The sequence below is a fragment of the Peromyscus leucopus genome, chromosome 2 (genome assembly GCF_004664715.2).
Source record: "Peromyscus leucopus breed LL Stock chromosome 2, UCI_PerLeu_2.1, whole genome shotgun sequence".
NCBI lineage: Eukaryota > Metazoa > Chordata > Mammalia > Rodentia > Cricetidae > Peromyscus > Peromyscus leucopus.
In genome coordinates, this window is record NC_051064.1 from 107,763,132 (window position 1) to 107,777,802 (window position 14,671).

Genomic DNA, 14,671 nt, shown 5'->3' on the forward strand with positions numbered 1-14,671 from the left:
TCCTTACCTTCTCATGATCAGATCTGTTTCTCTAGCACAGAACTCCCTTCCTGATTTCAGACTCAGGTAAGACCTGTGTCCTGCATGAGTTTATGTGGCTATCCTATGGGCACCTAGAGCTTAGCCTGCCTCGGCCATCTTCCACATCTCGGTCCTCCTATGTTCCCACCACCTAGGCATTCAAGTAGGATCCCAGCATCAACCTAAACCATTTCCTTCCTCTCAGGCCCTTTTAGCCCATCCATTTGCCATTTACTTTCTATCATTTCCCACCTGAGACCTTACTCACCCATGCCTCTACCCTGGCCCTGCTGTAGTTCAGGTTCATATCATGTCATGGGGACTCCTACACCAGCCTCCACCTTCTCTCCAGCCTCCAGACTTAACTAACCCATAACTAACCTCTACACATGTTCAAGAAAAGCTCTGGCCATGGGCCCTGCATGCATTAAAAATTAGTAAGACACAAGACTTGTTTCTCTCTTAAGTAGATCCTGTGCCGCATACCCAGAAGCCTTGTGTCTTCAGTATCAATTGTTCTTGGAAAATGTTCCGTGGATATATAAGATGAAAAGGCATCATCTAGTGCAACCCCTCAATCTTCAGAGGATAAAAAGGAGGCCCATAGATAGGGAGTGTGTTGCTGTGATTGGATTTCCTATGTATCTATAGCCCATGAGAGTTTAAGTGCTCACCTATTGACTATAATTTATAATCCAGAAACAGCTGTGTAAGGGAATACATTTCAGTCACTGCGTGAAGAAAAAAAAATGAAACTCCTACAGACTGGAAATCGGATAACACAAGTGGCTGAGACACTGTCTTCTAACCAGAGTTCAGTACTCTTTACCATGGTAGTCCTAATGCCAGGTGCTTCCTGGGGGCTCAATACATATTTGTTAGATGAACTAACAAGCACCGAAATGATAAACTACCTGCCTTGCATTCGTGATCTGATCTACATTTATGGGATGGGTGATTGATGGGTGGCAGGGAATGAATGTAATTCCTTTAGGATATGCGACTCTTCTCTTACAATGATTCTTAGAGGGCAGCAGCCAGATTTCTTCGGCACAAATGCAGTCAACCAGAGCCTTGCTAAGAGCAGACAAGTACGGAGTGTGGACGTCACCCCAGCACCTGTTGACTGTGAGCTATCCAGTTGGTCCTCCTGGACTGCATGTGACCCCTGTCAGAAGAAAAGGGTAAGATCCCAGGCCTTGGGTGAGCACCAAGCTTCTGGGCAGGGGTGGGAGATCAAGATGGAGACTAGTCTTCAACATTCTGGAAGAGGCACTGATGGTAGTGTCTGGCCATAGTCTATCCTTTAAGATGCAAGCTGTTGAAATGACTCTCCTTTCTCTGTGCTTTCAAACAGCAAGAAGCTGCTCCCTTTGGTATTACAGTGGTTTTCACAAAGCTGTCTTTGCTGCATCCTGCCTCTGACCTGCTCTTTCTATCCATCATTCATGGTATAGCCAGGGGAGCTACCCCAAAGCCACATCTGACTAGTCTTTCCCCAAATGAGCCCTAAGGATCAAAGCAAGACTTCTGTATCACCTAACCTGGCCTCATCTCTATGATATACCAGCTCTTGTAATCTTCCAGCTCTGTCACTCCCTCTGCATCTCTGTTCATGCCCCTTTCTCAGCTAGCAATGACCTTTCCCACTGCCTTCACTTTCTAACATGACTCAGACTTGATTCTCTGCTCCAGGCAACCTCTTCTGTGAAGCCTTCCCTGACTGGTTATCAACCCCCAGCTCCCCATAGATAAAGCAAATTTTGCATGCTTCTCCAGGTCCCCCTACCCTATATCCGATATCCTAACATATATCATACTGTGGCCTTTACTATTTACTGTCATAAACAGAAAACTTGTAAGGGTACATGCATGGAACAGGTGCTTCATAACACTCTTATATTCGAGCTCACTCTGCTTTCTGATATCTTTGCAAGGAAAAGAAGGTGGCTGTCACATATTCTGTTAGACAGATAAATGAAACTTTGAGCAGGTAAGTGCTTCTTGGGGCCCTCTGGTAGTAGATAAGCCTCAGTTCAGGCCATGAGGTCCTTCCTGACTTTTCTGCCAGTAGAGCTTGTCTCCATGGTGCCTATCCTTCAGCTCCCTTGTGATGGGAGAGCTGACCCAGGACCCCAGCTCTGAACAAAGCAGATGTGCCAGAAGAGAGAGAGAGAGAGAGAGAGAGAGAGAGAGAGAGAGAGAGAGAGAGAGAGAGAGAATGGTTGCTATTCCCTTGGCTCCTTGGAAACCCAGACCTATCATGGCAAAGACTCTGGAGAGGCTGAGGAAGCCAGCCCAGGGCAATTGCACAGTTAATTGGATCAATGGGGAGAGCCAAGCACTATCATTCTGTTTCCAGAGTAGGTTTTCTTGCTGAAGTTATCAACATTGATCCAATTATCTGGATAATTGCTTCATCTGCACCATAAACCAGAAGGACTGAGCATGAACCAGCTAGCCAGAGATGCTCATGGTGGACTTCCTCAGCTGGATGACTGGGGCTCAGTGAAATCTCTCAGTCCAGACTTAGAGGTGCATTTCCTCCATCCTTTCCATCTTCCTCAAACCTACTTTGCCTTAAGAGCCTGGGGATAGTCTTTTGAGAATCTCCATCAATATGTGTGGCTTTATTTTTATCCTTTAATTGACTTACAGTCTTTGTGCTTATTTGTGGAGTATAGTTTTATAATTTGATACCTATATGCACTGGGTAATGATCAAGTCAGGGTAATTAGCCTTTCCATCACTCAAACATAATAGTTATCTTTTGCTCTCATGTAAAGAAACTTCAACATCAATGTTCCTAGTTATTTTCAACTATACAATTATTGTGGACTTATCTTCTGTATTATAGAGCATTAGAGCCCCCATGCATAGTGTTTTGATAATCAATACCCCCCCTTCTCTGCCCCTTCTTCCTTTCTAGTCCCTAGCAACCTCTAGTCTATTCTCTACTTCTGTGATGAACTATTTGTGAGAACCTGTGATTGCCATTCTCTGACTAGCTTATTTCCCTTAACATGATGTCCTCAGATTCCATTCAAGTTGCCACAAATGACTGGATCATCGTTTTATAGATGACTAATATTTCATTGTGAATTATACCATTTTAATCCATTCATCTCTTGATGAACATCTTTGTTGATTTCTTATTTTTGTAATGGTGAATCTTGTTATAATAAACATGGGAGTTCTGGTCTATCTTTGATAAAGTGTCATTACCTTTGGATATATACTCATTATTTAGACTGTTGGCTCATATGGTAAATCTATTTTCAGGATTTTAAAAATATTTTTGAAAATTCTTCTTTCTTCTTTGTCTTTGTCTTCATGCTCCTACCTTCCCTCTTCCCCTCCTCCTTCTTTTGCATAGCCTCTAGTACTGTTTTCTGTAATCCATGATGGTTATACTAGCTTACACTCCTATCGACAGTGTGAAAGACCTTCCAATTCTTAGCATTTGCACCATTTATACATTATCATTTAAACATATATGTAGAGATCATAGATCATTTTCCCATTTAAAACTCGGATTATTAGAAATTTTCCTATTCTTTGTATTCCTTATATATCCTGGGTATTAGCTCCTTGGCAGATGAAGTTTACAGGTATTTTCTTTGTTCTTCAGTTCGTCTCTTGAAGCTGTTGATCATTTCCTTGGCTGTACAGACATGTCTTAGTATGATCTGATCCCATTTGTCTAGCTTTTCTTTTGTTGCCTATACTATCTGAAATCCTGTTTGCTCTATACTTAGGTGCTCAAGTGTTTCCACTGTGGTTTCTTCCAGTAGTTGCATAGTTTGCGATCTTACATTAGGTCTTTGGCCCATTTTAAGTTTTCTTTACTTTAGTTTTGGGTTTGGTTTGGTGTTTACTGTTTGTTTGTTTTGTTGTTTGTTTGTTTGTTTGTTTGTTTGTTTCAAGACAGGGTGTCTGTGCATAGCCCTGGCTATCCTGGAATTTACTCTGTAGTTCTATGGTGGAACTGGCCTCCAATTCAGAGATCTACTTTCTTTTGCCTCCCAGGTGCTGGGATTAAGACCATGAGCCACCATACCTGGAAAGTTAGATTTTTATATAAGGGTCTGTCTAGTTTCAGTTTTCTATAGATACATTTCAGTGTTTATTCATTTGTACTCAATCTCTCTCACTGTGTGTGTGTGTGTGTGTGTGTGTGTGTGTGTGTGTGTGTGTGTGTGTGGTCATATGTACTTGCGTATGTATGCACACACTAAGAGGTCATTCATCAGGCTCCATCTACCTTTTTTGGCATAGGGTCTCCCACTTGCCTGAAATCACCAAGCAGGGTAGACTGCCTGGCTAGGGAGTCCCAAGGTTATGCCTATTTCTGCCCTTCACCCCTGTCACTACAAGCACATACCACCACACCTAGCTTCTCAAAAGTGGGTTTGAGATATTGAGCTTAGGTACTCCTGATTGCAGGATAAGCACATTACCTACTGAATGATTCCCCTTGTGTACCCAATTTCCAGCACCACTTATTTTTAAGAGATGGTCCTAGAGTAAGTGTTCCTGTTCTAGAATATGTGTTCTTGTTCTAGAGTATGTGTTCTTGTTCTAGATTATGTGTCCTTGTTCTAGATTATGTGTCCTTGTTCTAGAGTAAGTTTCTTGTTCTAGAGTATGTGTTCTTGTTGCCTTAGAAAACTAGTATGTGGAGTCACTTCTGGGTTTTCTCTATATGCCATTGGTCTGTGAGCATGCTCACATGTCTGCTCCATACTTTTTTGATCACTCTAGCTTTGTAGTATGTCTTATGTCTTGGGTTGTGATGCCACTTGGCCTTGTTCTTTTTGCTCAGGATTGTTTTCACTATGTTTTCTGAATGGTTTGTGCTTCTACATAAATTTTGTAACCCCCCCCCACTAGCTCTGTAAACATGGCAATTCATGTGTGATAAGATTCCATCAAATCTCAGATTTACCTTGGGTAGTGTGGACGTCTTAACATTATTTCTTCTAACCCATGAAAACAAAATGTCTCCTGTCTTCTCAATTTTCAGTATGATAATCTTTTACTTTCTACATTAAATTTATTTCTACCTGTCTTATTATTTTTGAGGATGTTGTAAATTGAATGATTTCAAAGCTCATTTTCAGTGTGTTTGTTTGAAGCATACATAATGCCATTGGATTTTGTATGTTAATTTTATATCCTGCAACTTTACTGTACTTATAAACTGCAGCAGTGTTTTGGTGATGTCCTCAGAGATTTTACATACAAGATCATGTTACTGACAAATAGAAGCAATCCTTTTACTCTCCCCTTTCAATTTATCTGCCTTTTATTTCTTTCTTCTGCCTGATTGTCCAGCCTTACACTTCCAGTTCCATGTTGGATAGGCATGTTATTTTGTCCCAGATTTTTGAAGATGCACCTTGAACTTTTCCCCATTTAGTATGATGTTTGCTGTGGGTCTGTCATATATGGGATGGACATTTCATGTATATTGTATGTGTATATTGCCGTATATTGTGTGTTCCTTCTGTACTTCATTTGTTGATGGCTTCCTAGTTTGTTTGTTCCTCAAAGTTTTATTTAATGTCTGTGTCTACCTTCTAGGAAGAATGAGTCTTTAAGGATAAGGGGGATGGCTGTCTAGATTCCCTTTTGTATTTCCAGATCCACTGTATAGATGTCATTTAAGGAGAGACTATGCCTTATGCCACTCTGAAGAAGAGAGTGGCTCTCTACTTATTTTCCACACATTTCATACCAAAACCTTGACTGCAAACATTAGAAAACCACCTAAATGTCATCACTTCTTTCTGTCCCCCCTCACCCAGCCTGGGTCCCTGGTTGCCTGCCCTGTTCTCCCTCTCTCCAGATCCCCTCATTCTCCTTCTTGTACTCCTCTCCATCCATGATGAATTCATCTCTGGTTTCTGGAATAAGAAGACACATCCTTTAATTGATCAGTGTGACCAGAAACCTTCCTCTACCCAAGTTGTTCTTGGCCATCCTTTTCCTGCCCTCCATGTCTACCTGATGGTCCTCCTCAACTCTCAGGTCTCAGCCCTGATGTCCTCACTAGAAACCAGTCGTCTCTTCCCTTTGCATTGGGAATTTCACCATGAGACTCCAGAGCACATTTCTGCACTTGCTCAGTTCTGCACCTGCTCGCTGGCCTCTGTTGTCACTGCCAGTGCCTGCCACCAGGGGTGACCCTCTCCTTTGGAAGGCAGGCCAGGACACTTAATGATGATTAAAAACCAACCAACAGGCAAGCAAGCAAAAATACCTACCCTTTTAAATATGAGATAGATTAATCAATATTCTCAGAATAAATGAGCAAGATGAGAGAGATGGCAATATTGATTCCTAAAATTGTGAATAATAAAAATGAAAAGTAATGACAAGAAATTAGGTACCTACTTTGTGCCAGAAAAACACGAGCTTGAGATGATATATAATGATATATGATACGAATGAATACATAATTCATAATAAATAAATAATGTAACAAATATATAATTATATCATTTAAATTCTAAACTGTACATTTAGGTAATTCATTGCCCCCAGTTTACAGATGAATAAATTTGGACTCCAAAGACAAAGCTACTTGCCCAACATCATACAACTAGGAAGTACTAGCATCAGCTGGAGTTTCAGAGCACATACTTTTTCATTTATATCACATTGATGCCTTAAGCAATACGTGACAATACATGAATCTCCCATTGGAATAATTAAGTTGAGAGTCAGTTTATTGTTGAACTGACTATATGAGCCCCTTTATTGACTTTTTATTCCAAAGCCCGTGCCTTTTTCACACTGAACAAATCTTGGCAGGCCACTGCAGAGACAAGTACCCCAAACTCAGGGAGGATGCAGTGCAGTGGGGGAAACATTCATAAAACTGCCAGCCTTGCATAGACCCTCAGTGTATGTGGTGAAGGAAGCACAGAAATTGGCATGTAGCCATCGGCCAACTGTATGCTTTCCCTGCACCCACAGCTTGGTTGGTGACCATCTGTATACAGTATCCTTAGCTCCTGAGGTCTCTGAGGTTCCATCATTGGCTCACTTTGTTTCTGTCTGCTACAGTACAGACATGCTTACTTGCTCCGGCCCTCCCAGTTCCACGGGGAATTGTGTGAATTCTCTGACAAGGACGTTGAAGACTGTGCTACCAACCAACCATGCAGAAGTCAAGTGCGATGTGAAGGCTTTGTGTGTGCACAGACAGGTATGAATGAGTGCGGAAAGGAGGAGAGAAGCTTGAAAAGCAGAGAATGGAGGGCCAGACACACAGGGTTCATGATCAGGGTTGCAGGACAGGTCAGAGAGACCCCTTACTGCAAGCCTCAACCTCCTTTTCTGTGTATCATCCCATGAAAACATGTCTACGGTAAGGTAGTATCATTATCCCAATTTCGCATCCTGAGAAAGTGAGACTCAGAGAGGTTACTTGCCACAAATCATCCAGCAGGTCAGTAGAGGAACATGTAGGTGAGAATCTGGAAGCCTGGCTGTATTTGCTGACTTTAGAAGTTAGGTGTGCTGGAATTAAAAGTCCTAGGTCAGTCTAAATCTGACTGTGTGAGCTAGAAGATTTTATTTAACCTATTTGGATTTTGATTACATTAATATAAATTGAATGTTATAATAGCTACTTTTCTATTGCTAAGTTACCATGACCAAGGCAACTTATAGAAGAAAGAATTTAATTGGGCTTACAGTTTCAAAGAGTCAGAGTCCATGATAGTAGAACACTGGGATGGCAGCAGAAACAGCTGGAAGCTCACGTCTTGATCTGAAAGCAGGAGACAGAGAGAGCTAACTTACAATGTCAGGAGCCACTGGAAACCTTAAAGACCACCCCTAGTGACATATCTCCTCCAACAAGGCCACACCTCTTAATCTTTCCCAAATAGTTCCAACTGGAGACCAATTATTCAAGCATATGAGCCTAAGGGGAACCATTCCCATTCAAACCTCCACAAGGGTGATGTTAGTGCCTTATAAACTGGTCATAGCCTCATGTGACAAATGGAGGTAAAAGCTCTCTGTCACATATTAGCTCTGCTGCTACTCTCAGAGCCCTAGGGTGGGGCCAAGCCTGAAACAGTTGAGAGGTGTGATCAGCATCACTTACCAACAAAAGGCTTTGGAAACATGGGCCTTGTTATTTGCATTTCTGGATCAGTGAGTCTACCATAAGTCCAAATGTGTGATGGAGTCAGTAAAAATGTTGATTCTTCACAAAGAAGAAAAGGGAATATGGAAGACAGATGGGAAGATGGATGGAAGGAGGGAAACATGGCACAAATGCATGATTATCTACTGCAGAAGCAAGTAAAAAACTACTGTTTTCTCAACTTATACACTCATCTAATCCCAGTAAATCTGTCTCCACGTCTTCAAGTCTCTCACACAAATAGAGATACTTTGCCCTAAAGTATCTGGAGGGGAGTTCCACTGTATTCATGTGGATTATGGTCTAGAGCTTCCAAAAGACAGACAGGGATTATCAGAGCGATTTCCAGGGCTTACTGCAAATGTAAAATTCCATCCAATAAATCTGAGAGACTTTTTTACAGTGTACCCAAGGACTCATTATGTCCAGTGTTCCATGGTTTTGCCTAGAGCTATAATGGCTATTCATGCAAGCTTTACTTTAAATGCCTTGTAAGAAACATTTGAAGACCCGATTGTTATTTTTCTGCCTTTTATAACCGAAGGACATCGGTTAAAAATGACCCAATGTGCCTAAGGAAGCAGAGCCACCTGTCTTGTGGGCTTTATCTCCCCGAGAATGCACAAACACAAAAGAAAGTGAAGTCATATGAGAAAAAGTTGAAGGGGAAAAACAGATGATGGTGCTGAAGGCAATGTGTGTCAGGGAAAGGATTCACAATTAGGCAGGTAAAGGTCCCAACTGTGCCACAAATACTTACTTGGCTCTCCAAAGCACCAAGTCTAGCTATGATAGGCTTTTGCAATAGTTTCCATGAGTCGGTTCTGTTTTATTCACTCACTTACAACTGTGTCATGGCGGGATAGCTGTGATAACTTCTCTCCTTTACAGACGAGGGAATTGAGGTTGGGTCAGAGATAAAAGATGGCTTAGCTGGTGCCATTCAGAGAAGCTACCCACCACCTCTTCCAAGCCTCAGTGACAGGAGGAGGGGTAGTTTCAGACTATCAACCTGGTGGCCCACCCCTTCCCTCTTTCTTAGGCACATTGATTCAGCTTCACGGGTGGTTCCAGATACTCTCTCCTCGGTGCCTTCAAAACTGTGGCACTGAACTCCTTGGGGGAGAGAAAGGGAATGAACTGTTAGTGTCATTTTCAGTCAGGGCTGATACACGAAGACTGATCAGCACAGCACTAAAGGCTTAGCCACACACCTAGTACTTCTTATCACAGCCATGTGAGTATGGTCCCCTCTCTCCACCCCAGGGAGGTGTGTGAATCGCAGACTCCTCTGCAATGGAGACAATGACTGTGGAGACCAATCAGATGAAGCAAACTGTAGGAGGATTTATAAAAAATGTCAACAGGAAATGGAGCAGTACTGGGCGATTGGCAATCTGGCTCATGGGTGAGTTGCTGCAGGCCTGCTGGGCAGATGGGAAGGCACAATGTTAAATGGAATTCTGTCGGATGGACAGGGGAGTGGAAAGGGACACTTATTGCTCTCCTTTCTGAAACAGACAGGCTGTAGTTTAAGTGGGTCCTCTATGTATTCTCTGAGGACAATTATATGTTGTTCTAGAAGCCATGCCATGAATAGGCATGGGTCACAGGAGGGTTGACCTAGGACCACTAAGACTGTTGTAGGGCTAGGGTGAGCCTTGTCCTTAATTCTCACAATTTGTTGTGTCAGAGGAATTCTAAGCACAGCTCTTGAATCCTATTGACAACTTATGCCATAGGTTTTATCTGGGTCTGTCCCTAGTTCCCAGCATGCACCATGCTGAAAAGAAGGGAGTTCTGAGCACTTCGTGAAGCAACAGGTTTCCAAGATAGGTCTGTAGTCCATGTGTGTCTCAGCATCTGGGGATATAAGCATTGGTCCAATCTTCTGTAAGGTCAAAGGAGCAAGGTCAGAAAGGGCCAAACAGGCCCAGCATTGATCCTACTTTCTTGCCACATCTAAGCCTGCAGATGGATGAGTGAGACCATGACTTTTTGCATGATAAGAATCACTGTAAAGGCTGGGCTGGAGAGATGGCTCAGCTGTTAAAGGCTAGGCTCACAACCAAAAATATAAGAATCGCTGTAAAGGATGCCACTGGCAAGCAAGGCAGTGAATGGGAATAGAAGTTACCTCCTCCCTAGACAATCGTTTATCTTGACCCTTAAAGACTGTCATTAGAGAGAGACTCTTCACTCAGATGGGAGCTCCTCTCAGGACTGAGGCCCTCAAAAGTTAAGTGAGCCCCAGGGATCACATAGTCAGAAAGAAGCAGAGAAGACATTCAAAGTCAGTAGTGGAGTTCGACTAAGCCTGAAGGAGAGGGGCTTCCCCTGGGAGGAGCAGAGCACGCTAGCAAGAGAACAAAGGGCGGGAGACAGGGCTGGGTAGGTGTGTTGGGAGTGGTCTAAGATGAAAATACTAAGCTTGTGAGACTCAAGTAGTTAAGAACTCTGGCTGCTCTTCCACTGGACCTGGGATCAATTCCCAGCACATACAAGTGTCTAAGAGGATTTGATGCCCTCTTCTGATCTCTAGATACTATACCAGGCATGCACATGGTATACAGACATATATACAGGCAAAACACCCATACACATAAAATAATAACACAAGGTTTTAAAACAGAGAATGTTGAGTTGGCATGAACCATATTCCCAGGGTCTTGCTTGTGGAACCAGGACTTTTGAGTTTCATCTCAGTGGGATCTGCTAACTGCCAACAAAGGTAACCCAACCCTAAATCCTAAGCTTTCCACCCCGTCTGTGCCTTCCTTCCAGGATAAACCTGTTCACAAACACTTTTGAGGGCCCTGTTCTCGATCATCAGTATTATGGTGGAGGATGCTCCCCGCACTACATCCTGAATACCAAGTTTAGGAAGCCGTACAATGTGGAAGGCTACACCCCGCAGGTAAGGGACAGCCAGGCAGCTGCTTCTGGCAGTGAGGGAATCACTGAGCACTCTGAAGCCTGCTAGCTGTGTAGCTTTTCTGTACCCCTTTCTCTTGGATCCCCGGTGTCTTCTGACATCCAGTGGGTGTACTCTCACACAAGACTTTGTGCTGACAGTGTGCCAGGTACAGAACAGCAACAGGAACTATAATAGCAGTAATGTTAGAACAAGAGTGTCCATAGCTACACTAAAAACAGAGCTCAGGATTTGGTGCCACACAAGTGTACTGGCTTGTCTGCTCATTGCGTATGAAGTCCTAAATGCTCAGCACTTCTCTTGTCCTATCTTTATACTGAAAGCTCTAAGCTTCCTCCCTGATGTGACATAAGTGAGATTATGTGGCTGAGCGGGCAGCATCATACCTGCTGTCACAGGAGTCCTCGGCTCATGTTAACACGTGTTCCCATTGCTACCGTGTCTTTGCCTATCAGGCCGGGCACTGATCTAAGTACCTAAAGTCATAAAATGATGTGCACCTGGGGCGGGAGCAACGGCTCAGTGATTAAGAGCAGTAGCTGCTCTTGCAGATGACCCAAGTTAAGTTCCCAGCACCCACATCATGTGGTTCACAACCATCTGGGACTCCAGTTCCAGGGCATCTGACAGCCTCATCTGGCCTCTGTGGACACCTTCATTTACAGATTCACATACATACACAATCATAAATACATACACACACAAATAAACCTTTAAATAATTAAATAAAATGCTGCACCCATATAAATCTGTACTATTACCCCTATATACTCCCAGACATGCCAATCACAGACTATGGAATACACCATGTAGATACACTACCAGAACCCTTGCCATCTAATGGGGAGACATTTTACTTTAGGCCAGGTTCCTTTCCCGCTCTGCCCTCAGGTTCCTCAGCTGTGAAGGAAAGGGGGTTTGACTGAGAAATTCATCTTGGTGGTGGTTTCCATGACCAAAGGCATATAGTTCTGAAGGCTGGGCAACTTCCTTTCTCCTCATCCCCCTTTCCTGGTCCTTTCTGCAATACTTATTGACCATCAAGAGGAAGAAACAGCCTAGGACTAAACAGACCTTCCATCAGGTGGTCTAGTCCATTCTCTCAACCTCTGCTTTCCAAGGACACAGTACAGGAGCCAGATCCCAGCCCAGACATCATGTGCAGTTTCCAACTGCTATTCTCCTTAGCCAGCATTTAGTGAAAGCTCTGACAGGCTCCTGTGTGAGCCCAGTCCTCAGGACAGGTCTAATGAGAGGGACAACTGTCAGCTCCATTTTATACACAGGGAAATTGGGGCCTAGAGAAGTCAACTTTTCCAAGTCATCCACCTTGTGAAAGCAGCGCTAGTATTCCAGAAGCCCCGTTGAGGCCATGACTCTCATCATTGCTGTTCCCTTCCTGGGCTGTGGGACTTTATAGAAATTACAAGTATCCAGATGCCCATGGGAATGGAGGTGGGGATGACTGGTCACTCCAGGTCCATCCAGGTACTGCCTCTCGAAGTTCCCCTATGCAAGGACAGTGAGCGCTAATGACTTAGCATACAGCTGTGTTGTGTTCTCGAAGCCAAGCTGTAACTCAGTCTCCCTCTCTCCCCTGCTGCTCCCTCAGTCCCACATCATCAGTGCACCACACTCCCCCTGGCACCTCCTTCTTGGCTTGTGACTTCACATCTGGATTTGCTCCTTCCAGCTTAACCAGCATGCTGTCCCAGAATGACCACCCCACTTCTTCCTCTCTTGGCTCGTGTTCACAGTAAGTCACAGTTCAGAACAAGAGATCCAAAAGCCCCCATTGTCCAGAATGGTCTTTCACGACACCCTCCTTCCTGAACCTTCTGCTTCATCTACACCAGTGTCCCAGCACTTGCTCAGACCCTCCTGCTTTGCTTCACGCCTCTGTTCAAGACCAATCCACAGCCCCGACACCCTCGACACAGCGTGAACTGTAGTATTGAATGTGTCTGTCTCTCTGGCTGGAGCAGGGGTCCTGAGGCACGGATGCAAGCTGTCCCTGATAGTTTTGTGTTTACAGAGTCGCCGGCAGAGCTCTGCTGTACAGCAAGAACACAGTTGACTACCTGATGACAATTTCAACCAAAGCATTTTAAAAACACATTTTCTTTTCTTCATACAGACCCAAGGCAAATATGAATTTGCATTTACAGAATATGAATCATATGCAGATTTTGAACACAATGTGACAGAGAAAGAAACCAGCAGTTCTAATTTCAAGTTTGGTTTTAAAATAATTAGCATGTTTGAGTTTGGAGTTAAAAAAGAAAACAATGGAGGCAGACATTACATTCAAAGAACCAAACGATTCTCCCACACTGTAAGTACCTGTCTGGAGCTTTTATTTGCTTATTTTCATTTATTCTTTGAGAATTTCATAAACGTATTTTGATCATGTTTATTTCCTTTCCCCAACTCCTCCCAGGTCCCCACACACACCGCGCCCCTTCCCACCCAACTTAAAGTTCTTTTTTTTTTTTTTTTTTTTTTTTTTTTTTTGGTTTTTTGAGACAGGGTTTCTCTGTGTAGCTTTGCGCCTCTCCTGGAACTCACTTGGTAGCCCAGGCTGGCCTCGAACTCACAGAGATCCACCTGGCTCTGCCTCCCAAGTGCTGGGATTAAAGGCGTGCGCCACCACCGTCCGGCAAGTTGTTTCTTCTTATTGAAAGAAAATCAGTTTATTGCTTTTAAATGTATGTGTGTTCTTTTATGCTGACAGATGTGTCTGAATTCCACATTATCCCTGGTCCAAGTAAACAAGAAAGTTTCTCTTGGTCCTGAAAATGCCCTCGTAGATAATACCTTAGTCTCACATTGACTTACTTTTTGGAGATTGTCAAACCCAGTAATGTTATTTTCTGGGGATTTTTTTTTGTGTGTGTGTGTTTGTTTGTTTGGTTGGTTGGTTTGTTGGTTGGTTGGTTTTGGTTGGTTTTGTTGTTTGTTTGTTTGTTTGTTTTGTAAGCCCTTCCTTTGGTTTTCAATAAGTTTATTGTGCAGATTTGCTCCCAATGAACCCTATCTGGAGGTTTTTCAACCCACTGTAATTAGACTTTTGTTTGAGATAAGTGTCTGGAAAGTGGCCCCGCTCTTCTGTGACTTCCTAGACGTCTGGTGGGGTTGCCTTTACCATCGCCCCCTCTTTCTCCTGCTTTCTTTCTACCTCTTATCAGCTCCCTCACCCCAGATTACTAGCCCAGACTGCTCCGCCTTGTGCTGCGCTCAGACACAGTGGCTTGACTCCCACCTTGCCCCAGAGATATTCCACAATACTAACATAATCCTTGTCTAGTCCTTGACCATGAGGTAAGCACAAAACCAGTGGCCTGGTGGGAGAAAAGCAGTGGGTGAGGGAAGTGATTGGGGTAATGTGATAAAGAAATGGGTGATAGGGTAATAGGCACACTTAAGACTTTGAATTCTGGGGTAAAGAAAGTATAACGTTTTTACTTATTACTGAGAATTTTCACACAGGAATGATGTAATAGACAATTAATCTAAGGAGATATGAAAGAGAAGAGACCAAGACCTAA

At 43.4% G+C, this 14,671-nt stretch overlaps 1 protein-coding gene across 1 annotated transcript in view; it reads left to right on the plus strand.

Annotated features, from left to right (window-relative positions):
- C8b (complement C8 beta chain) overlaps positions 1-14,671 on the plus strand; it is a 38,671-nt gene that overhangs the window by 5,726 nt on the left and 18,274 nt on the right. Inside the window, exons 2-6 of the mRNA XM_028887913.2 lie at positions 1,049-1,205; positions 7,096-7,237; positions 9,455-9,596; positions 10,973-11,105; positions 13,261-13,458. Coding sequence (XP_028743746.1) covers positions 1,049-1,205; positions 7,096-7,237; positions 9,455-9,596; positions 10,973-11,105; positions 13,261-13,458 — 772 coding nt within the window. The remainder of the gene's footprint in view (positions 1-1,048; positions 1,206-7,095; positions 7,238-9,454; positions 9,597-10,972; positions 11,106-13,260; positions 13,459-14,671) is intronic.